General features: G+C 43.4%; 2 protein-coding genes across 5 annotated transcripts in view; one reads left to right on the top strand and one right to left on the bottom strand.

Moving 5' to 3' along the window:
- Positions 1–5540, bottom strand: part of UTP23 (UTP23 small subunit processome component) — a 29923-nt gene extending 24383 nt beyond the window's left edge. Inside the window, exons 1-3 of one of the 4 annotated variants that reach the window (XM_039524504.1) lie at positions 5282–5540; positions 3082–3159; positions 1737–1820 (exon numbers count right to left, since the gene is read on the bottom strand). In XM_039524504.1, the coding sequence (XP_039380438.1) occupies positions 1737–1820; positions 3082–3158 (161 nt within the window). In that variant the 5' untranslated portion in view covers position 3159; positions 5282–5540. Of the gene's footprint in view, positions 1–1736; positions 1821–2871; positions 3018–3081; positions 3160–5281 lie in introns of those variants that run through there. The other 3 variants (XM_039524505.1, XM_039524506.1, XM_039524502.1) reach the window with 3 other exon arrangements.
- A 275-nt stretch (positions 5541–5815) lies between these two features.
- The window catches only part of EIF3H (eukaryotic translation initiation factor 3 subunit H), a 115892-nt gene continuing 96588 nt past the window's right edge, over positions 5816–25119 (top strand). The window contains exon 1 of the mRNA XM_039524501.1: positions 5816–5996. Within this exon, the coding sequence (XP_039380435.1) occupies positions 5874–5996 (123 nt within the window). The 5' untranslated portion in view covers positions 5816–5873. The remainder of the gene's footprint in view (positions 5997–25119) is intronic.

The raw sequence follows: 25119 nt of genomic DNA, 5'->3' as shown, positions 1-25119 counted from the left end.
CCCCTTGGGATAACAAGCTTGGTAAATATCAATTTCTTTGTTAAATTGATGGACTCATATAAGCTTGCAGCGTCCAGCGGCCATAACTGGACACTGCAAGACGGAGGTTCCTAGGGTTGTGTCTGGGACCGGAGATATTGGCTAGTGTCATACGGTTGTACAATCCAAGCAGCCGCTGGCCAAAAGTGCTCACTCATGTAGCTGGGAGTAGCTTACATGACAGAAGTTGTGTGAACAGCCCAGGAGTGGGGGTTCTCACAGCAGAGCAGGGTAAGGCTGGCTCCCAGAGTTGAGGATTAGAGTGACCTAGATAACACCAGTGATTCCAGATAACACCAGGGGAATGTCACTGGCTGACAACAAATATTATGTCCCCTCAAAAGGCACAGAGTTCTCATTTACCCACCCCACACTGAATTAAAGTGTCATAGAGGTGGCCAACCAGAGAGGGAGACAACAGTGTAGGTCCACACCCTCTGATAAAGGCAGTAAAAGACTAGACCTGTTTGGCTTCAAGGTCTATTCCTCCTCCACATTAATCAGAGTTGCCAACCAGGAATTATGGTAAATTTATAGATTTAATTAATGACATTCCAGAGGGAAAAAAGGGAACCATTCAAATCATTGGTTTCCAAACAACAGCTTATAGCAAGGACAGTATTACAGGCATCCTTGGATACAGTGGACAAAGCAGCAAGATCCACTGCTACTGCTGTAGTCATCCGGCCTTTATGGTTGAACTCCTCAGGGTTCCCACATGAAATCCAATCCACAGTGGAAGACCTGCCATTTGATAGTGAGAAGCTCTTTGCAGCAAAAACTAATGAGGTATTACACACCATGAAGGACTCCTGGGCGACCGGTCCCATGTTGGCATTTATACACCTGCCACAAAGCGTAGACAAAACAGGTACCAATCATACCAACGAAACAGATATCAACCTTGCCCACAACAACATCGCCCATATGAACGGCAGAGACAGAGACCACAAAGGTGCAGACTGCCACTATCATCGGTGTCTCAATCTTCTTCAAAACAGAAAATCTGAAAGATTGGTTGAGGGTCTGAACGACTTCCCACTTACTACAGTGCTGATGACACTATCCGTACATCTTTTTGGAGACTGACTCTTCCCCTTCTACCCAAGGTGGTATTCTATCACCATGGACAGATGGGCCCTAGAAATCATCAGTATTGGCTATTCCATCCCATTTGTCTCTATACTTCCTCCCCAACACCGCTCCCCGTGCCTCTTCATGGACCCTTCTCACAAGTACCTACTGCGTCAAGAGGTAAATCATCTGATACAACTAGATGCAGTGGAAGAAGTTCACACTGAACAGAGGGAAGGGTTTCTACTCCCATTACTTCTGAACCCAGAAGAAAAGCAGGGGATGGTGACCCACCTTGGATCTCAGAAAACTAAAAAAGTTTGCCAGAAGACAAAAAGTTTGCTAGAAAACTAAAAAAGTTTGCCAGGATGGTCACATTAGTAACAATAATACCAGCACTGGAACAGGGTGACTGGTTTTCAGCCCTCGACCTACAAGATATTTATTTTCATATTACCACACACCCTGTCCACAGTAGGTTTCTCAGATTCACAATTGGAACAGACCGCTACCAATACAAAGTCTTACCTTTCAGTCTATCCACGGCACCTTTAGTCTTCTCCAAAATCCTTGCGGTAGTAGTGGCACACCTAAGGAAACAAGGAATCATAATATTCCTTTACCTAGATGACTGCCTACTGAAAGCCCATTCTCGAGAGGCCATCCGGATCACTCGACAGATGATTTCTTCCTTTCCATACCTGGGTCTATAAATATATGAGAGAAAAAAATGAATCTTACACTCTATTCAACAACTGGAATTCATTGGGGCTTACCTCGATTCAGTGGAAACCAAAGTGTCCCTACCACCAAGCAGGTTCCACTTAGTGAACAATCTTATAGTTGTGGTAAGAAACAGTCCACATGTACAGCCTGCACTTGCCTTCAACTTTTAGGCCACATGGCCGTAAGCACATTTGTGGTAAACATTTGTGCCTGCACATGCGCCATGTGCAGGGCTGGTTAACAACTGTCTACAGGCTGCACAAACACGGCTTAAACAGATGACTCGCAATACCACCCATAGTCAAGGAGTCACTAATGTGATGGACACAACCCAGCAATGTATGTTCAGGGATTCCATTCACACAGGATCACTGATACTCACAACAGACACCTCCCTCATAGGATGGGGAGCACACATGCAATGGCCCATGATTCAGGGACAGTGGTCCCCTGAAGAAATAAGCCTGCACATAAATCTGTTAGAACTCCGGGCAGTTCGCAACACTTGCTTCCACTTTCTGTCTATGCTAAAGAACCAGAACGTTCAAGTAATGACCAACAATATTGCTTGCATAGTCTACATAAACAGACAGGGAGGAGCCTGATCACACTCATTATGCACCGAAGCCATGAAACTTTGGACCTGGTGCATCCGACACAGTATCAACATCTCGGCCTTCTATCTGCCGGGATCCAAGAACACCACTGCGTGCACACTCAGCAGACAATTTCATCACAATCACGAATGGGAGATGAATGACGTGATATTACAAAACATTCTAACAATGGGGCCAGCCGGACATAGATCTCTTTGTGACAGATCGAAACAACAAATGCCTGCAATTCTGCTCCAGAGCAGGACTGGGACCCCAATTGATGGGCGATGCATTTCTACTAAAATGGCAAGCCCCTCTCCTATATGCATTTCCACCCATACCAATATTAATGAGAGTGATACACAAAGTAAGAACTGACAAAGCCAGGATAATCCTGATAGCTTCAACTTGGCCCAGGCAGATGTTGTATCCTTACCTAACATGGATGGCAGTATGTGCTCCAATCACTATCACTGCAGATGGACCTTCTATCACAAGACGCAGGACAGACTCATCACCCAAACGTGGAGATACTCTGCCTGAAAGCAGGGTTCCTCCATGGTTCATTCATGATGAACTAGCCTGCTTGGAACAGGTCAAGCATAGCCTACTAAACAGTAGAAGGTCTACTACTCGTAAAACTTACCTGCAAAAGTGGAAGTGATTCACTACATGGGGCACTGACAAACAAGTCAGTACGGTCTTCACACCTCTGCCTTTCATACTAAAAAAATCAGGACCATCTCTTAGTTTGACTAAAGTATATGTAGCCGCTATCAACACCTTCCACCAAAAAATTGATGGCAACACTATTTGCCCATCCAATCCCTTTCTCAAAGGAATTCAGACAATCTATCCTGAACTGCACACACCCAGGCTGCCACGGGACCTAAATTTGGTTTTAAAATACCTTTCTAGACTATTATTTGAATCCCTGATGACTTGCTCTTTATTACACCTATCCAAGAAAGTCACATTCTTAATAGCAATCACATCGGCCAGACGTGTGGATAAGACAGGGGCACTCATGGCACATACCATATTTTTTAAGGACAAGATTACTATGAGGACACATCCAAAATATGTGCCCAAAATTTCATCATCTTTCCACATTAATCAATCTATACACCTTCCCGCATTCTTCCCCAGACCACATGATAATGCACAGGAAGTTACACTACACCCCTTAGACATTAGACAGGCTCTGACATTTTACCTCGATAGAACCAAACCTTTTAGAAAATCCCCAAAACTATTAATCTCAATTGCAGAACAATCCAAAGGAGACACTATATCAGTGCAGAGACTATCAAAATGGATTTTGGGTTGTATTCATCTAGGCTATATAACTGGCATACAACTCCCACTAGATCTAGTAGATCAATGGCTTCATCCATACACTTTCTTAACAATGTCCCACTCACAGATATATGTAGAGCTGCCACCTGGGCCTCTGAGCACATGTTTACAAGATACTATGCAATTACACAGGGCCCAGAATCAGATGCACGGGTAGGCCTAACGGTGCTATCCTCTATCAACCAACCAACTCTGAAGCCCCTTCCATCCTCATGAGGGCACTGCTCTATAGTGGCTCTCTGGAAGTTGAGCACCTACAGGACATCACTAGAAGAAGAAGAGAAGGTTACTCACCTTGTGAAGTAACTGAGGTTCTTTGAGGTATATGCCCCCATGGGTGCTCCACTATCCACCCTCCTCCCATCTATTTTGGAGTCCGTAAAAGTACTCTACGGTAGAGAAGGAACTGAGGGGTATGGCTTGCATGCACACTAGATGAGGTGCCAATGGGGCCATGACACAGGCATTGTGCATGCACGACGCGCATGGGCACTGCTGCTGAAACTCTCCTAGTGAAGGCGCAGGGATGCACCAACACCTGAAGTGGAGCACCCACAGGGACATACATCTTGAAGAACCTCACTTACTGCACAAGGTGAGTAACCTTCTCTTTTTATTTATTTAAAACAAACAAAGTTGACAAAAAAATTAAGGTTTCCACTTTTGAATCTGATGAGAACCACATCCTGGTAGCATGGGTCTCTTGGAGCACAATTATTGGTATTACTATAGAGCATAAATTGCCATTGAAAGGGTATTCTAGAATTTTAAATAAGTAGAAGGAAAGCTAGTCTTTTGTTTTTGCATAAAGTTCTTTCCAAAGTCTACTAAAACACAGGAAATTAACCTAATATTTCAACCTGTTCTGTGGAGGACACTGATCCCCCTCACATTCGTATCACTTCCTACAATATCATACCTCCCAATGTACTATACTCCTTTATGTAGGTTCAGGGTTAATGTCACTGCTTCACATAAATCTAGCCTGTTAGGGTTTGTCTATGCTGGAATAAAAGACCCGTGGCATGGCTGCAAGCTCAGCTAACTCAGGCATGCAGGGCTCAGGATGTGGGGCTAAAAATTGCTGTGTAGATGCTTGGTCTGAAGCCAGAACGTCCAGAACCCAAATACAAATTTGCCTAGGGCGCCATTTTCCCTAAGGCCAACCCTGAATAGGCCAACTTTAAGGGTGGGTGAGCGCCCAGGGTTCCATGGTCAGGAGGCACTGTGGTCAAGAGGGCGTTGCTGGAGGGTGCCCTGGCAGCCACCAAGAAGTTGACTGTGCGGCGAGGAGGGAGTCTGCCATTGTGCTCCCCCACTAGCAGCAGTTACTAGTTGCCTATGCTTGTCCCACCTCCCTCGCCCCCACAACATATCCTGTTGGGAAACTCTCAGCACCAAACCCTCATTTTCCTCCAGTCCTGCCTATTGGTGGATCCCAGTGCAACCCCTTAGCCTCTGATTCAGCCCTGGTCTTATGCAATCACCTGTCCTAGAGCAATGCGAGCCAACAGCGGTTAGCGCGGGGACACGTGGCTGGTTTTGTAGGGGCAGACCTATGTCAGTGGGGGAGTGACGTTCTCCTAGCCCGACACCGCCCCTAGTGCGGACGCAGCTAGCCCAGCACGAAGGGGCTCACGCTGCTCCAGCACAGCGCCTTGCCCTAAGTGTAGCCACCCCGGCTAGCCCCACGCCTCTGACGTGGTACAACCGCCCGTGTAGACGCGGCCTAACGGCCACTCTCATCCTCACACGAACGCGTTCAGAGCTGCCCCGCGCGCACCACGTTTCTGTGTTTGTGTGTCGCGCGCGGAAACAGACGTGACGAGTAATCACTGATGCGCATGCGCGGCTTTCTTCGGCCCCTGCCCCCGATTTTCTTCTACGCACGCGCAGTGTGTCCCGGGACTCCGAGTATTATCTACGCATGCGTCAAGCGGGAACTCTACCTCGGCCCTTTTTGACCTTTCCCTTAGTTTCCATCCGGAAGTCATTCACAACCCACCTCCGGGTCCTTAGCCACGCTTCCGGTGTTCCATTTTTCTCTTTCCGGCCGGCGTGGGGGAAGCGTCTCTCAACATGGCGTCTCGCAAGGAAACCACGGTGGCCGCTAGCACCGGCTCCACCGCAGCCGCCGGCAAAGCCAGGGGCAAGGCGGCCCCGGGGGACTCGGCCGTCAAGCAGGTGCAGATCGACGGGCTGGTGAGTGAGCGGAGCGGAGCGGAGGGTCTGTGCGGCCGCCTGGCCAGGGCCGCCTGGGGGCCGGCGGCAGCGCGGTTTGTAGAATCGCCTCTGCAGGGAGAGTCGGTTTTCAGCACCCCCCAACCCGCGGGGATGGGCGTTTTCATGTGTCCGCCTGGGGGGAGGCGGAAGTGGCGCAGCGGAGGCGGACACACATGCGGCCGCCTGGTCAATGTCACCATCCTAGGATTTTAAAAATAATACATTTTATGATTTCAGTTATTTAAATCTGACATTTCACGGTATTGTAATCGCAGAGGTCCTGACCCAAAAAGGAGTTTTTTTTGAGAGGAGGTTGCGGTACTGCAACCCTTACTTCTGTGCTGCTGCCAGCAGCGCTGCCTTCAGAGCTGGGCAGTTGCAGAGCAGTAGTTGCTGGCCAGATTCGCAGCTCTGAAGGCAGATCCGCCGTCAGCAGCACTGCAGAAGTAAGGGTGGCATGGTATGGAATTGCCACCCTTATTTCTGCACTGCTGCTGCCTGCAGAGCTGGACCCTCAGTCAGCAGCCCCACTCTCCAGCTGCCCAACTCTGAAGGCAGCAGCACAGAAGTAAGGGTGGCAGGTTATGGCATGGTATGGTATTGGTACCCTTACTTCTGCACTGCTGCTGGCGGGGCACTGCCTTCAGAGCTGGGATCCTGGCCAACATCTGCTGTTCTTCAGCTGCTCAGCTCTGAAGTAAGGGTAGCAATACCGCAACCCCCCTAAAATAACCTTGTCTCACACACACACCCCGCAACTCCTTTTTGGATCAGAACTCACAATTTGAGAAACACTGGTCTTCCCAATGAATCTATATAGGATAGGGTAAAAGCACACAAAAGACCAGATTTCATGGAGGGAGACCAGATTTCACAGTCCATGAAGCATTTTTTGTGGTCATGAATTTGGTAGGGCCCTAGGTTTTGGGAATGGAATCTGTTGCAACCCACTACCAGGGTCTTGCCCCCATTTATTGCCTCCACCTTCTAGTGCCCTAGCATACTAAAGGTACAAATAAAACATAGAATCACAGGATTGGAAAGAACCTCCAGAGGTCTTCTAGTCCAGTCCCTTCCACTCATGGAAGGACTAAGTATTATCTAGATTATCCCTGACAGCGGATTGTGTAATATGCTTTTAAAAATCTCTAGAGATTCCATAACCTCCCTAGGCAATTTTTCCAGTGCTTCACTACCCTGACAGCTAAGAAGTTTTTCCCAATGTCCTACCTAAACCACCCTTGCTACAACTTAAGCCCATTGCTTCTTGTCCTATCTTCAGACATTAATGAGAACATTTTTTCTCCCTCCTCCTTGTAACAGTCCTTTATGTATTTGAAAACTGTTATCATGTCCCCTTTCAGTCTTCTCTTCTCCACACTAAGCAAATCCAATTTTTTCAGTCTTCACTTATAGGTCATGTTTTTTGGACCTTAAATAATTTTTGTTGCTCTTCTGTGCACTTTCTCCCATTTGTCCATATCTTTGGTGAAATGTGGTGCCCAGAACTGGATGCAATATTCCAGTTGAGGCCTAATCAATGTGGAGTAGAGCCGGAAGAATTACTTCTCGTGTCTTGCTTACAACACTCTTGCTATACATCTCAGAATGATGCTTACTTTTTTTTGCAACAGTGTTACATTGTTGACTCACACTTAGCTTATGGTCCACTATGACCCCCCCCTCCCCCCCGCCCAGTTCTCTTTCTCCAGTATTCCTTCCCAGGCAGTCATTTCCCATTTTGTATGTGTGCAACTGATTGTTCCTTCCCAAGTGGAGTACTTTGCATTTGTGTTTACTGAATTTCATCCTTTTTACTTCAGACCATTTCTCCAGTTTGTCCAAATCATTTTGAATCCTATCCTCCAAAGCACTTGCAACATCTCCTAGCTTCTTGTTGTTCGCAAACTTTACAAGTGTACTCTCTGTGCCATTATCTAAATCATCGATGAAGATATAGATGAGAATCAGACCCAGAACTGATACCTGTGGGGCTCCACTTGATATGCCCTTCCAAGTTGAATGTGAACACTGATAACTACTCTCTGGGAATGGTTTTCCAATCCTTTATGCGTCCACCTTATAGTAGTTCCATCTAGGTTGTATTTTCCTAGTTTGTTTAGGAGAAGGTCATTGGAGATACTATCGAAAGCCTTATTAAGGTCAAAATATACCACATCTACCCCTTCCTCCCTATCCAGGCTTGTTATCCTGTCAAAGAATGCTATTATGTTGCTTTGGCATTATTTGTTCTTGTCAAATTCATGCTGACTTATTTATCACCTTATTATCTTCTAGGTGTTCACAAATTGATTGCTTAATTATTTGCTCCAGCATTCTTCTGGGTACTGTAGTTAAGCTGACTAATCTGTAATTCCCCGGCTTGTCTTTATTTCACCTTTTATAGATTGGCACTATATTTGCCCTTTTCCAGTCCTCTGAAATCTCTCCAGTCTTCCATGACTTTTTGAAGATGATCGCTAGTGGCTCAGATATCTCCTCAGTCAGCTTCTTGAGTATTCTAGGATGTATTTCAACAGGCCCTGGTAACTTGAAGGCATCTAACTTGTCTAAGTCATTTTTAACTTGTTCTTTCCCTATATTTTAGTCTCTGATCCTACCTCATTTTCACTGGCATTCACTATGGTAGATGTCCAATCGCTACTAATCTTTAACACGTAAGAAATGGAATGGGTTGAATTTCTCTTTCATCAATGATGTTTTGTGGCGTTTTAGTTATAGATGTTTGTATCTACCATAATATTGATGTTAAATCAATATAAATGTAACTGTGGGTAATTAGTTACTCCTGGTGGAATTCTGCGCCACTGCACAATGCAGAATTTTGCAGAAATTAATGTACATGGAGAATTTCCTTTTCCCCCTACAAAAATGGACTCAGAGCTGTTGTCCACCACTAGCGGCTGCTGGATCTGGCAGAGCCCAGTTCACAAATAGAAGACAAGGCCAGGGGAGAGAACTGCTAATTTGTAATTGCTTTCTTGTATGCTTTTACTCTGGTCTTTTCATCACTGAAGTACTCTATGCTCTGTTCAAGTGGGATGGGGCAGCTCTGGCCAAGTAATGACAGGTAAGATTATAGTAAATTTTAAAAACCCCAACAACGCAGAAATCCCATCCTGGCATGTTTTAGTCAGAGGTATTTTTAATAAAAGTCATGGACCGATCAAGGGCAGTAAACAAAAATTCATGGCCCATGACCTGTCCATGACTTGTACTATATACCCCGACTAAAACTTTGTGTGTGTGTGGGAGGCCCTGGAGGGTGCCGTGGGCACTACAGATGCTGGGGAGGAGGGGCCGTGGCCTGGGGGGGGGGCACCACAGATGCTTGTGGGGGGTTGCAGCCCAGGGAGCACGGGGCTGGGGCAGGTTCCCTTCCTGGCTCCTGGGAAGCGGCAACCCTAGCTCCACATGCTACCTCCGCTCTGCCCCAAGCCCTGGTTCTGCAGCTCCCATTGGCTGGGAACTGTGGCCAATGGGAGCTTTAGGGGAGGGGGGTGCCTGCGGGTGGGGAAGCATGTAAAGCTAGGAGCTGAGTTCCTGGTGCCCTTCCGGGGAGGGCCCCCCTCTTCCCAGGTAAGCAGTGCTCAGCCCTAACACTCCCCCGCCCCCCCTCCGACACACACACAAAAACTCCTGCTGCTGAGGGATGGGGGGTGGGGAGGGGCGGCCCGAGACTGCCCCAGCAGGGGCCGGTGCACCTGGCCATGGGGCTGCCCGAGCTGCAGAAGTCATGGAGGTCACGGAAAGTCACAAACACGGAGCCTTAATTATAACTTCCCATTACTGTTCCAGAATAACAAAGTGTAATGAGTGACTGGGTGAAGGGAGGTAAATCTGCCCATTAAAATAGTGACAGGTTTCAGAGTGGTAGTCGTCTTAGTCTGTATCAGCAAAAAGAACTGAGGAGTACTTGTGGCACCTTAGAGACTATTTGGGCAAAATGGGTTTTAGCCCACAAAAGCCTATGCCCAAATAAATTTGTTAGTCTCTAAGGTACCACAAGTACTCCTCATTAAAATAATGTTTTTGGTTCTCGTGCTTGAGAAGAGACTCTTCCAAATGTGAAATGAGTGTAAACCATTGCAGTATTCTCTTCCTGTCTCTGCAGACAACTTGCAGTGTTGGTGGGGCTAGTAATAGCTTTCTTAAACTGTGTGAAAACTGAGGAGAGTCAGGCAAATATCATGCTGCCACTGCTTGGGAAAGCTGAGAGGAACAGCAGAGGCAGAGCTTTAGCTCACGAAAGCTCATGCTAAAATAAATTTGTTAGTCTTTGATACAGACTAGCACGGCTGCTACTCTGAATTCTGGAAGAGAATAATCCTGGAATTCCCACTAGATCAGGGGTTCTCAAACTGGGGGTCGTGAGCTGCCAGCCTCCACCTCAAACTCGGCTTTGCATCCAACATTTATAATGGTGTTAAATGTATGAAAATGTTGTTTTTTTTTTAAATTTAATTTATAAGGGGGAGTAGGTTGTACGCAGAGGCTTGCTGTGTGAAAGGGGTCACCAGTACAAAAGTTTGAGAACCACTGTACTAGATCCTGAGATCTTGGAAAGATCCATGGCATCTTTGTCTATAGCAGTGGTTCTCAAACTTTTGTACTGGGGACCCCTTTCACATAGCAAGCCTCTGAGTGAATCTTCCCCCCCACCTTAAATATATATAAAAAAGTGTTTTTAATTTATAACACCATTATAAATGCTGGAGGCAAATCAGAGTTTGGGGTGGAGGCTGACAACTCGCGACCCCTCATGTAATAACCTCGCGATCCCCTGAGGGGTCTCAACCCCCAGATGGAGAACTCCATGTCTGTAGTAACATGAGAATTCTCCCTATTGGATCAGATGCTTAAGAGGAAGTGTGAGAACCTTGCAGTAGGAAAATATGGGATAATCTGCCCCTTAAGATGATGATTATTTGTATTATTGTAGCATTTAGGAGTCCCAGTCCTGGACCAGGACCTATTTATGTTAGGTAACATCCTGAACTCAGAAAGGTTGAGCTCTGAAGCAAGAGGTCAAATGCCTCCAGAAATACCCCATCAGGAAGTTTTGTTATAATTATGACAGATACGGATATCAAAAACATTCAGAGAAATAGCCAACCCCGTTTTGAGTGTTGCTGAATTCTTGGTCTCAGTGAAGGCAGGACACAAGAATGAAAGTTACTACCAAAAAAATGAAATATCTCTTCTAGAATCACTTCATGCAATGTTACAAAAGTCTTCCATTATATTCTTTCATTCTGTTTGAGTAAACAGTCTTTGTTACTCTCTCCTAAGTATTTGTTGTATTTTGTCTTTCTCCTTTCATAACATTTCTGATGTTCTGAACAGAATGAAGCTTGCTAGAATCTTTCACTGGGGCAAAGTAACTTGGAGATCAGGGGACTGATTCTCTATAGTGCGGAGATTTATTTGATATTGGGGGAGAGGGCATCAGGGAGTCAGAACTTCCTCTTTCTCAAACTGCAGCTTCCCTAGTCTAAGTGTAAATCAGAGCAGCCACATAGCTGCTTCAGGATATATTCCTGCCATAAGAGTTTACAATTTAATAAATATTAAATAAGAGTAACCTTTGGAAAGTGTGCATACTGTTTGTGTAACAAACATTCATACATGAAGAAGGGAAACATTAATTTCTCTCTTTTAGTTAATATTTGTTTGATATGGTCACATCACTACCTGCACCTCTATCCATTTTCTGGTCTCTGAGTGCACCCCTTCAGGCCTCATGTCTTTGCTTATCACGGGGCGGAAATCTGCAGTTCACCCACTCTTAGACTGGGCACTAGGCTACAGTACCATGTGTATGATCTGTGCTTACCTAGCAGGTCTGACTGGGTTTGGCATCTGTTGTTCTTCCCTTCAGGAGTCTGTGACCAGTGGTTTATATAATGACCAAACAGCATTTTAAAAACAAAGTATTGTTTATTTTGCAGTAGGAACAAAGATTTTAGAGAGGATTTAAAAACAGCATGTCTATCTTGCCTTCAGGGATGGTAAGCCTTTTGGGAACCTAATTTCTTCAGACACTGGAACAGCTGTTTGTGTCTCAGCGTTGGTCATTGGAATAACTCCTCTGAACAACTACCTTCCTCTCCTATGAGGGACACTTTCTTTTTCAACAGCCAGAGTTCCTGTGACATTCTGTGTTCCCGGGCTTTGGTCCTTCTGGACAAAATTAGTTGTGCAGGTTGGCTGGGGAGGAGGAAAAATCTTCAAAGTTAATAGTTTGGCCTTTGTCCCTTAACTGTCAAGTGTCTGCTGCAGGGTGATTGATCTTGAGGTATTTAATTCCTTCTTGGTGGTTTGTTTCTTACAGCCCACTATTAAACTAATCCATACAGTAAACGTCCCAATAACCAGGCCAACATACAATATTCATAAATTACTGTAGAGCAGCTCCAGAGTTGCTATTTCAATACTATTTCAAATATTTTTTTGATTTTACTTGAATTTCAGTGGTTTATTTTAAATCGCGTTGTACTTTGGATTTTATAGTGGCTTCCATTCAAGGATCTTTAAGTCCTTTATAGGCATTTATGAATAAATCCTCAGGACTTCACTGAAAGGTAGGTAGGTATTTTTAGCTTAGGTTGCAAGCTCACTGGGACAAGCACTATTCTTTTTTTGGTTTATGTAGTGTCTAGTGCTGACCTCTGTGTACTACTGTAATATAAATAATTATTAATAGTAATTTCCCTTTTAGAAATGGGAGACCTGAGGTACAAAGACAGCTTTGCCGACGTTCACAGATGTAAAAATGATCTAGAAATAGCACTTATATTTGACTACCTATATTTTAACAAAATAACTATAATTTTATCTTCAACTTTTTTGTCTTCAGAGGTGTTCCATCCAGAATACTGCTGGGTAGAACCATCAAGTTTCACTTTCTCCTACTGAGGGAGTAGGAAAAAAACCATTCATTATTCCTTAACTCAATATGCAGTTCAATTTGAAAACTAGAGAGTCATAGTAAGATTAAAAACACTGAAAATTATAAATAAACTGGCATTTTAAAGTTTTTAGACTGAGCTATTATCACTGATTGAATTCTGAAGGCTTAATATGATCACACTTTTGATTAACAGCATATAAAAGTTGGAAATCTTGAACAAATAATTGTATATATGCAAAAAGGTGTCTCTACCACCCTCTTTAAATGTAAAAATACAAGTTCAGTTTACATATTTGGCATTATTTATCTGGTAATCCAAGAGTTTTGATGCAAACAGTATTCCTTTCTCATTGTGTTGAATTGATTTGTAAATTGGGCATTCTGAGAGAGTCTCTAGCTGACAAAGTTCCAGCTGCTGGGGATGCATTATAACTACATTGACTTGTACTCTTGGTAACTTGTACAAGTACTTGATTTAATTGTTTTATAAAAACAATTAATCTATTTGACTAAAGCAGTTTTAATAGTTGTGCTTTTCAAGTGATGAAAGGCATTTGGGCTTTAGTTCTGTTCTTCACATCATGCAGATGACTTTTGGATACACAATGTACCTTCATTTTGTATAATGTCTTGGGTATGATTTTGTTATTTTTATCGAGTCACAAGCAGAGATTTGGCTGAATCAATGAAGAGTTGTTTGATTTAAGGGGCCCTAAGTTGAAGAAGAGGGAAACTGAGGCAGTGTGCCTGCAGATCGACCTCAGGCCATCGAGGAGTGCTCAGGAGATGACCAGTCCACTTAGAGTTATCAAAAACACTCTTAAAGTGCTGTCTCACTTTTCTTCCAAAATAGAGGTGAAATTTTTAAGTAGTTTTACATAGTCATGTTCCTTTTCGTAGCCTGAGAAAAAAGATACTTTGGTCCCTTAAAATATGTGCAGACTACTTATGATAAACAATCTGTTTCACCTTGCATTTAATTGTGATGCTTGGGGTACCTTTCCCAGACCTGAAGAATAGCTCCGTGTGGCTCAAAAGTGTCTCTCTCTCACCAGCAGGAGTTGGTCCAATGCAAGATATTATCTCACCACCGTGCCTCTCTAATAGCAAAAACTGGGCATTTACTTCTGGAATACTGCAATATAGTTTTCTTTAGTAGTACTCTTTTAATTTCCTGTTTGCCTGCAGTATTTCCATACACCCCCGTTCCCTTGAAATCCATGAATATAATTAAAGGAGATCCCGGTCCTTAGAGCTGAGTAACTAACTTCTTTTTAAATCAGTATAGATAGCTTCAGAGTGGAAAATAGTTGCTACTACTGGGTATTGATCTATACTAGTTATTTCATGAAGATTACTTTCAATATGACCAATTTTTAAGTGACTGTGCAATTCTTTTCAAAGCATCACTTTCAACACTCTGTCTTGGTATTTCCACCTCTTAAAATCAGGAGATGGAGGTGTATTCCCCTCTCCCATACCACCTACGCTCATAGATTCGGATGATACTTTTTTTTACCTTTATGTCCCACATCCTATTTTTAGTCAGTTCTATAGCCATTGGCATTTGATAGAATGTGTTTTATTGTGTAACCTTAATTCTGGCATTTGATAATTTTTCTGAATGTTTGACTTGACACACTTATCTTTTGTTAGCGTAATAATTTTGCAATTCGTATGGGGCCTGATCCTGTAAACGCTTACACACTTGAGTAATTTTATTGGTTTGTGAAAATGTTAGTTGCCCCAGCTGAGAGACTTCGCGCAACCTCCAAAGTTTTACTATGTTCACTTGCTTTCATACAATTAGTAAAATAAAAATCTTTATTAAACAATAAAGAGCCTCCTGTGCATACTTCTGCAATTCTTTGATGCTCAACACTAATGCCAACACTAATTTCCAATAACCAATTTAAAACACAACACTATAAAGCACGTAGATGCAAGAGGTCATATCCCTGAAGAAGAGAAACACATTCTAGAAATATCTCCATACTCTGAAGTAAATTAAGAAGGCTCTGTTAAGTCCACTCTGTTTCCTGATATTTTTAATGGTAGGAAATGAAATGTGATTAGGAAAATGAAGTATTAGCGTACCAGATTACTTGATATGGAATTGATCCTTTAAATACTTCAGTGAGACTATTTGCATTGAGCAAAGGCATGATGGTGGCAAATGTTCATTATTCTTTGGAAAGGGTCTTTTGACCCAATGTAGTACAAAACAGAAGTTGCACAAATATCCCGAAATACAGTAGCGTGGATCAGGTGAAACAGTGGATCATATACAGAGATAGAAGACTACAAATGGGCACATAATGCAAATAACATGTTTGCTTAGATTTCATTTCTACTCTATGGTAAACACAACTGTGGTTTACTTTCTATGGTCCTGTGTCATTGACAGTACTTCTAAAATCCTCACTGGATCAGGAACAGGCACAAACATGCTGGGATCTTTTTAAATCAGACATCGAGACTAACGCCAGGGATGATATTGGAACACTGTCATCATGTAGTCCCAGATAAATAGCTGAAATGAAATAGTTAACTGTCATGCAAACAGTGACTAAAGTTTTAACACTTATATGCCTAAAGTTAAATATATATGTGACTTGGTTTTTCACATCTGCCAAGCATCTGAAACTCCTATTAAAGTCAGTTGACACTGTGGGTGCTCCATTTATTTGGGGTCTACCTCTGAATTTAGGTGAGTAGCTGCAGGGGCTTTTCTGTTGCTTTGATCTGCTGGCTGAGTTAATCTATTATGTATATATGACTAGGCTGCTGGCTGAGTTCACAAATTACCTGTATATGAGTTTTCAGTGCTACTAGGTGGCCATCATATTGTAATTTCAATTAAGACACCTAGAACTTTTTTGTATTTTTTATTTAAGTAAAAGCTTTAGGCACCAAAATATTTCAATTTTGGCCAATGGGTATATTTTTTTGTGAGAACTTCAGATGTTGTTGTAGGCCTTATCTATACTAAGTGTTTTTTGTTTGCAAACCCCCAGTGTAGATGTACTGGGCTTGTGTAAGACAGGACTTATGAGATGCTGATCAGACCAGGAGAGTGGTATGCTGATGTGATCTCCAATACCCATTCCTGGGCTGAAGCAGCTGCATGTGTAGGTCCAGAGGGTGCTTGGGAGCATCCTAAGGTTTACATGTAGGCCATGAGATCAAGAACGACTGTATCGTAGACCATTTCAGTGTGAAGGCTGATGTCTCAGAGTACAAAGAAGCTAGAGGATTCTAGTACCATGATGGGCAGCAGCTCTGTAAATCCCTCCAGGAGTTGACAGGGTTTTCATCTGGAAGGCTGTAAGCTACTAGATGTCCTAGGTTGTTACTGTTCTTTGCCTCTCAGATGTGGGTGCATTAAAATGTTTTGGTTTTTTTCCTGAGTTGGAATGTTTTCTACATCTGAAGCTGGAGGGGAACAGGATTGTTATTCCACCTCTCTTCTCTTTTCTGCTGTGTTCTGGAGTCTCTTGACTTGTGATGGGTCAAGTACCTGTGTGTGCTATGATAGGGTCCTTTGTTGTTTAGAAGGATAGCCTCAAGAACAGTGACATCAAATATCCTTGGGCCTGTCTCTCTTCTTTCTCTTCCCTTTCTCTTTATACATACTTCTGCCGCTTCACCTTTCATTGTTACTATTAAGCATCATCTTCCCTTGTCCAGCAAAGCATGTGTACCATCAATACAGCAGTGAAACAGGCTTTATAGAGTTCTGTCAAATGCACAAAGTAAACATACTCGAAAAAATAGAAATTTTTCTTCACTGAAAGGGGTTAGCCTTAGGGGTTAACATGTTATAACTGTTTCCTTTGAAGAAAGAAATGTTTTTGAAGCTGACGATGTTGATTCACAGTGCTATTTTAGTGTGATGCTAGCTGAGTATTTTTTAGCATTTCATAGTGTTCTACAATATATAATACACCTGTCTGTACTCATGCATTGTATCTTTGAGTTGTATAAATGACAGGTAGTAGCACCAGAGTGCGTTAAGGACTGTGGTGCACAGGACCAATAGTACTGCTCTCCTGTGTCTCTGCTTCTCTTTTTGTCTTGCACAGTCAGTCACGGTGGCACAGTCCTGCTCCTTGATTGTAAGAATAGTTCAGAAAACAAAAGCCAATGAAAAGGAGCAGGAAGTCTTACATGTGCAAACCCACTTTTGGGCACACCAATGAGGTCAATGTTTTATTTATTTATTAATTATTATTTTTTTTTTTTGCTGTTCTTGAATGAGACAATATGAGATGGCTGTTTATCTGGGATTCTTCCAGTTCACGCTCCATTAGCAGGTCCTCTAATGAACTAGCCTCAGTAGCACAAAAAGCCTGTAGTTGGGGCAAGAAATTCTGTTTCTACTATTCTAGGGGCTTGTCTAAACAGGAAAGTTATACCCGTATAAGCTGAAGCTATGACTACACTTCAAATGCTAGTGCTGTCCATACTGAGTGTTAGGTTGGCTTAACTGTTCTACTCTGGGTGTGTGTGTATGTATGTATATATACACTTCACACCTCTGAGTGACGCAGCTGGATCAACTTAACTTTTTAGCGTAGATCTGGTCTAGAAGATGTGGATTTAAGGGCTTGGCTACACTTGCAGATGTAGAGCTCTGGGAGTTAAACCAGCCTTCGGAGACCACAGCAGGGAAAACGCTGCCGTGTGTTTACACTGTCAACTGCAAGCGCACTGGCGTGGTCATATTAGCAGCTCTTGCAATGCCACAAAGAGCAGTGCATTGTGGTAGCTATCCCAGTGTACAAGTGACTGCAACATGCTTTTCAAATGGGGAGGGGGTGGAGTGTGACAGGTAGTGTGTTGTGTGTATGTGGCGGGAGAGAGTGTATCTTGGGGGTCTGACAGTGTGTCAGCATGCTGTCTTGAAAGTTCAGACAGCAGCAGATTTCCCCCCACCCCCACCCCCAACAGCAGCATTCCACACTAATGGTTTGCTTTGTCCCGGAGCAGATAAGCATGCCGGTTGTCAGAAACGGACCTTTGAAAGGGGATATCCACATGCCTGCAGCTGATTTCAAAACAATGAGAAGAGTGGCCACTTGACATCAGGGGGTTATGGGACGTTTCCGGAGTGCTAATCACAGTGCAGTAATGCAATATCTTGTCCACACAGATGCCCTGGCGCTTCAGCTGGGGCGCAGCAAGCTTTATGCTTCTTGTGGAGATGGATTACCAGGAACGCTCCAGCTACAGAGTCCAGGCGTTCTACGTGCCTTGCTAGCGTGGACACATCGGGAGTTAGGGCACCCAGGGCTGCTTTAATGCGCTCTAACTTGCAAGTGTAGCCAAGCCCTAAATAGATATAGTTAACACCAGTATAACTCCTGAAGTGGACACAGTTATTCTGGTATAAAAGTGGCTTTTTTCGGTTTAACTTTTGTTGCTTTGAAGGAGGTTTAAGCTAAACTTAAAAAAAGACACTCTCAAGAGTATCTGCACAGGGAATTATATCAGTTTAACTGTATTGGGTAACTGGTAAATATCTCCTGTGTAGACAAGTCTTTGACATGAGGACATAAACAGTACCTCTGAGTCAGTCTCCTGCTTCTGAGATAGAGATTGCTGCCAAGGCCAAATCAGCTCCTACTTCTCCACTCAAAGTCATTTGTCACTATTTTAGGTGTACACAAACAGGGTATTCACTTTGGAGGAGACCCAGTTTTTAGTGAAATTTATTCCATATTTGTACATATTCAGGTATGCTGTAAAAGATTCAGTTGCATAGTTGGTGAGTGACATGATTTCATAGTCTTGGAATTCTGCAGATATGAGGCTGCAGATTGTTTCTTGTGCGCTATTAGAATCAGCTATGGAATCCTACTCTTGTTGCTGAAATTGGTCCTTGGGAATTGCAGAATTTCATATGCTTTACCTTTCAACTTGTATAATATATTATCTTAATTTTCTAACATCAGGCATGGTTGGAATACAGTACTGGGGCATGGACACACTTGTGTGCCCCCTCTCTCCCCCTCCCCCCCCGGATATCTGAATATATGTAGGGACTAAAAAGAGCTTTGATATTGGTTGACTCTGACTGCATAAAAGTCAGCCTCTCTGCTTCCATTTTTGTATCTGTAAAATGGGGGAAATATCTACATCCTGGTTCTGAGGATTAAAGCTTAAAAAAAAGTCTTGTAGTTGGAAAAACAATATAAAGCAGGGGTGACCAACCTGTGGCTCCGGAGCCACATGCGGCTCTTCAGAAGTTAACATGCAGCTCCTTGTATAGGCACCGACTCCGGAGCTGGAGCTACAGGCGCCAACTTTCCAGTGTGCTGGGGGTGCTAACTGCTCGACTCCTGGCTCTTCCACAAGCCCTACCCCCGCACCACCCCTTCCTGCCCCCTCCCCTAAGGCTGCAGTGCCCTCGCTCCTTCCCCCTCCCCTCAGAGCCTCCTGCATGCCACGAAACAGCTGATTGGGAGGGATGGGGAGGTGCTGATCGGTGGGTGGGTGAAAGGTGCTGGGAGCGGGGTGGGGGAGCTGATGGGGGGGCTGCTGACATATTACTTTGGCTCTTTGGCAATGTACATTTGTAAATTCTGGCTCCTTCTCAGGCTCAGCTTGGCCACCCCTGGTATAAATGCCACGGGCAGGTCTTCACTACCTGTGGGATTGGTGGGTAGCGATTGATCTATCGGGGATTGATTTATCGCATCTAGACACGATAAATCGATCCCCGATCGCTCTGCCGTCGACTCTGGAACTCCATCACTGCCGAGACGTGGAAACGGAGTCGACAGGGGAGTGGCAGCAGTCGACCCCGCGCTGTGAGGACCGGAGGTAAGTCAATCTAGACTGTTCTCAGTGGTAGAAGATGACAGAACAAGGAGTAATGGTCTCAAGTTGCAGAGGGGGAGGTTTAGGTTGGACATTAGGAAAAAGTTTTTCACTAGTAGGGTGGTGAAGCACTGGAATGGGTTACCTAGGGAGGTGGTGGAATCTCCTTCCTTAGAGGTTTTTAAGGTCAGGCTTGACAAAGCCCAGGCTGGGATGATTTAGTTGGGTTTGGTCCTGCTTTGAGCAGGGGGTTGGACTAGATGACCTCCTGAGGTCCCTTCCAACCCTGAGATTCTATGAATCTAAGATACGTCGACTTCGGCTACACTATTCTCGTAGCTGAAGTTGCGTATCTTTGATCAATTCTGCCGCCCCCCCCCCCCCCCCTGTGGACCAGGGCTAAGAGTTGCTATTAGCAGAACAATGTTGGAGCTTGTAAACAAGCTGTAGGAGTGCAGTGAGGGAATATATAATGAAAGGTTATATCATTGATAAGTATACAACATTGAGGAGTTCAATAAAACAAAAACATCTGGTATCATTTGGCACTATGAAACTAATGTCCTGACAAAAGAATTAATGTTCTGCCGAAGGGCAATGAACAGTGTTACACTTCAAGGCTCAAAGGCGAAATATCATTTGACAATAGATTTTCTGGTTTGGAAAGAAAATTGCACACTCCCCTTCTGTGGTCAACAGTTGGGCTTCATTCCTTTCTGCACTTGTGATGTGTGTGTCAGACTGGCAGGGCCGGCTCCAAGTTTTTTGCTGGTCCAAGCAAAAAAAAATTCCCACGCGCCCCCCTGGCCCCACCCCAACTCCATCCCTTCCCCGCTCCATTCCAACCCCTTGCCCAAATCCCTTGCTCTGCCTCCTCCCCCGGGCGTGCCACATTTCCCCTCCTACCCCTCCCTCCCTCCCAGGCTTGCCTGGGAGGGAGCGGGGAGAAGCAGAGCGGTGGTGTGCTTGGGGGAGGAGGCGGAGGTGAGCTGGGGGGGAGTGGTTCCTCTGCCCCCCCCCCCGCCCCGGGTTACTTCCTGCGGCCCTCCTCGCGTCCCCCACCGCCGTAGCTCATCTCCACTCCGCCTGCTCCCCTGAGTGCGCTGCCGCTGCTCCACTTCTTCCCCCTCCCAGGCTTGCCACCAAACAGTTGATTCGCGCGGCAAGCCTGGGAGGGATGGTGGGGAAGCGGAGCGGCGGCGCGCTCGGGGGAGGAGGCGGAAGTGAGCTGGGGAGGGAGCGGTTCCTCTGCCCCGGGTTACTTTCTGCAGCCCTCCCCGTGCCCCTCACTCTCACAGCTCACCTCCACTCAGGGCTGGCTCCCGGCTTTTTCCCTCCAAACCAAAAAAAAAGGAGCCGGAGTGCCACCCCTTGGAAAGTGCTGCCCCAAGCACATGCTGGGAGCGCTGGTGCCTAGAGCCAGCCCTGCAGACTGGTCTCCTGCATTGTAATTATGTGTGCATAGCTGCTGAACAGGCTGATTATGGTCTGATCTTGGTGCTTATTTGCTGGTTTTACTTTGCTACCAAGATGAAGAATGTGCATTTTCACATATTTTTTTTTAAATCATTGTTTTGCAGTTATATAATACTTTTAATCTTCAAAGTATTTTAAATTAATCCTCTCACCTCTACTATGGGCATTATCTCCATTTTATAGATGAGAGCTTGAGTAATTTGCCTAGAACCGCAGAGGGAGTTTGCATCAGTAAAGATTGGAAATCTGGCCGTCTACTGCGTATTCCCTTGCACACTAGAACATTGTTAACTCCCAATCTTGCTCTGCCACAAATAATATTTTGGGTCCAGTTTAAATGTTTCTCTCTTCTCTACTCACCCCCGACCCCCACCAAAAAAAATGCCCTCTAGACAAAGGTATGATTGTCAACATAACTCTGCCACATCTTTTATTTCATGTAGTGTTAAGATTATAGATGTATATGCTTTTTATTTTTCACTAATGCTTAGCAATTCTATAAGAGTACTTCCAGTATTTTGCAAATAACAATAAATTTCTTGAATTATGAATTAATAAAATGGGCAGCTCAGCTTACTGTTGTAGAATTGATAATATGGGCAAGTTTTAAGATATATTTGGGAAATTATTTTTTTAGATATGCTTAGTAACTGCCAGATGTTCCTTTTTGTGTTTGGGTAAGCCCATTGCCTGCAACAATATGCCCATAGTTAAAAATACTCCTTTAAATTGCCTTTGTGTTTAATCATACACATCATTGTGCCTTGACCTGTAGTGAAATACAAATGCTATTTAAATTGAAATATTAGAGATATTGATTAAGCATATTAAAATGCTCTGACTACAGCCTGACGAGTATTAGCATGGTGGTCTGAGCATGATACTACCAAGGATTTCACATTCTTTCATATCTCAGCCACTCAGTAATTAAGGTGGTGACTAATTTTCCATTCTAAACCAGATTTTGCCCCCCTTCTAAAACCCACAAAGGAATATTGGTATCAAAATTGGTAGGGTTGATGTGAGGCTGAAGGAAATTATGGTTTACTGGACTGCTCACCTGGGATGAAATGTGCTAGTGTTGCTTTGGAGGCCCCCTAGAGCCTCCTAAATTTTGCAGGGGTGTTGGTGTATTAAGCAGTATGGAACCTCTCTTGTGTGTGCTGGTGTACACCTCCATTTCTTTAATAGGCATTAGCCAGCTGGCCCTCATGATCTCAGAAGGAAAAGTGAATGCCCCTTCTCCCAAACCCTCTTGCTCCTCCATCTCATACTGTGAGTGTTTAAAAACAGCTAAGCAAATTCTCAGCAATAATTAGTTACGGTAGATTAAGATTTTGAGTGCATATTAGTAATTTAAGGATAAAAATCCTTATGGAAATGTTGTAGTTACCAAAAAATAACCATTAAAAGGTAGGAAATTCAGAATTGAGATTACACTTTCAAAAGACTCAAATATTTATCAATTTGTGGTTTAATGTACCCAGGCTACCATAAGTATGCCCCAAAAATGATGTCCTCAGAAATTCATACAACCTTATCCGTCCATATTTCCCCTTATCAATGGTAATAAAACTAGAATGCTCTTAATCATCCAGTACTGCTATAGAGATAATAAATAGTGCCTAGCTCTTATATAGTACTTCACTTTGTACATATCAAAGTGCTTTACAAAGGAGGCAAGTATTTTTAGTCCCATTTTAAAGATGGGGAAACTGAGGAAAAGGGAAATGAAATAACATTCTTTTTCCATGGTTGCACAGCAGGTCAGTGGTAGAGCTGGGAACAGAACCAGGTCTCCTGAGTCCCTTCCACTGGTGCACACTGCCTCCTTTTAGAGGAGATTTGTGTGTGTCTCTAAACCTGTTAAAACAAAACTTGTTCACATAATTTTCACTGAAGACAAGTGCCCTGCACATGTGGAAACCTTCAGTTTCACAAATAAAATAATAAATGATCGAAAATGACATAGTCATCGTGCCAGTATGTCACTTTAACGACTGTTTTGGAATATATACTGAATGCATGTAAAAGGAGGGACCCCATAATTCATATGCTTAAATGCAATATTTTACTTCAGCACATATGATTTTTTTTTTCAATCCCAATGTTGAGGCGAGGATCGTGAAATAGTATTAGGTGCCTCTAAATCTGAGAGCATTTTATAGTGCTGTATATAGACAAAACAAGTGTATTTTGTTTCATTTAGCTCCGTCGTGTTCTGTTAATTTCTTAAGGCCAAATAAGCGTGGATAACTGTCTCTGCAGGTTTTCCTCTACTTCAGAATGAGGGTAAAAATTTAGCACAATCCATGTGAGAAATGGGTGGTTGAATTATAAAGTTTACTGCTGTTGCTTTTGGCTGTCACTTGTAAACCTTTTCATATGCAACTGCTAGAAGCTGAAGCCTGAAAAGTAATCCTTTTATTCACAGATGGCACTACTAGCTCAGTAAGTACTGCAAATATTTGAACGCTGGTACTTCACTAATATAGCAGAACACATTTCAGCATATAGCTGACAGCTAAAAGCATAGGACTCTTTTGTACCAACTGGAAAATATTAAGTTATAACTATAGCTTGTGTCTAATCTCCCTAAAATGCAGATATGTTGTGCAGTAGGTGAGCATGTTCATAAGCTCTCGCCCCCAAAACAATGGTAATGTATTGACTTTTGTTCTAAAAACATGTCATAAAAATACTTATTTTAAAATATTAAATGTTTTCAAAAGATTCAGATTTTCTAACCTATTTGTGAAAGTATCAAAAATAATTCACGGAAAAATACTTAGTGACAAAGAGTCCTGTGGCACCTGATAGACTAACAGAAGTATTGGAGCATAAGCTTTCCTGGATGAATACTTGGTAACGCTCTGTCAGTAATGCTCTGTCTCCATTGTAACTAGGACGACTGTAGGGCCTTACACTTGTTACAACCCCATCGTTGCTTCCTGACAGTATGGTAATGATATCTAATGCCCTGCTGCTCAAACAAGTGGAATCCTGGGTCTGTATTATAGAAACATACCTACAAGGCAGTCATTCTCCAGTGCCTGTGGTCTTGATGGTTTCCATGGTAATGAACATGAAGCCATGTACTGTGAAATTTATACTATACTTTCTGTTGCAAAGAAATATATTGATATATAGCGAGTGGGACAACGGATAATTTAAAATATACAAACATAATGGTGGTGTATTATTGTTTGTACTGAGGCGGCACCCAAAATGTACTACAGTACCTTCTTTCTACACAGAAGAGAGAGCTCACTCTTCAGATAGACACGCTATCTAAAAGGATAGATGAAGATTAGAAGAGATGCAAAATCCAAACAAAGCAATCATGGTGGTGATTAGCATATGTCTTACTTAATTTGGATTTTATGTTTGATTTCAATACCCTTCACTTCTCTCCATCATTTGATGACCTTATCATTATCCAATGCACGGCAATTCACATTCAGTTCCTTTCCTCTGCATCACTGAGCAGTTCACTTACAGAGAAAAAATAAGTGAAAATAAATAAGTAGATGACTTAAACAAGTTTCATGATACTTGGAAGGCACTAACTCAAACTCTGGACAGAGATGAGGAAAAGCTCACTCTATGAAAGATTAGCATCCGTGGCTCCTTCAACCAAAAACTCAGGGCTCCCAGTCCAAGTCAGTGTTCCTCTAACAAAAACATGGACGACAATATAGTTTTGCTATAAGCCAAATCCCAAGTACCATTTAAAAAAATAAAATAAATCAGGCACCTTTTATATATCAAAATAGTTAAAATGACAACTTTTTTCTCTGGAGTTCATTTTTCTCTGGAGGCTGGGCTCGATGAGCTTTCGGGGTCCCTTCCAGTTCTGTGAGATAG

The sequence above is a fragment of the Mauremys reevesii genome, linkage group 2 (assembly GCF_016161935.1).
Source record: "Mauremys reevesii isolate NIE-2019 linkage group 2, ASM1616193v1, whole genome shotgun sequence".
NCBI classification, from domain to species: domain Eukaryota; kingdom Metazoa; phylum Chordata; order Testudines; family Geoemydidae; genus Mauremys; species Mauremys reevesii.
This window is presented reverse-complemented; position numbering and strand designations above follow the sequence as displayed.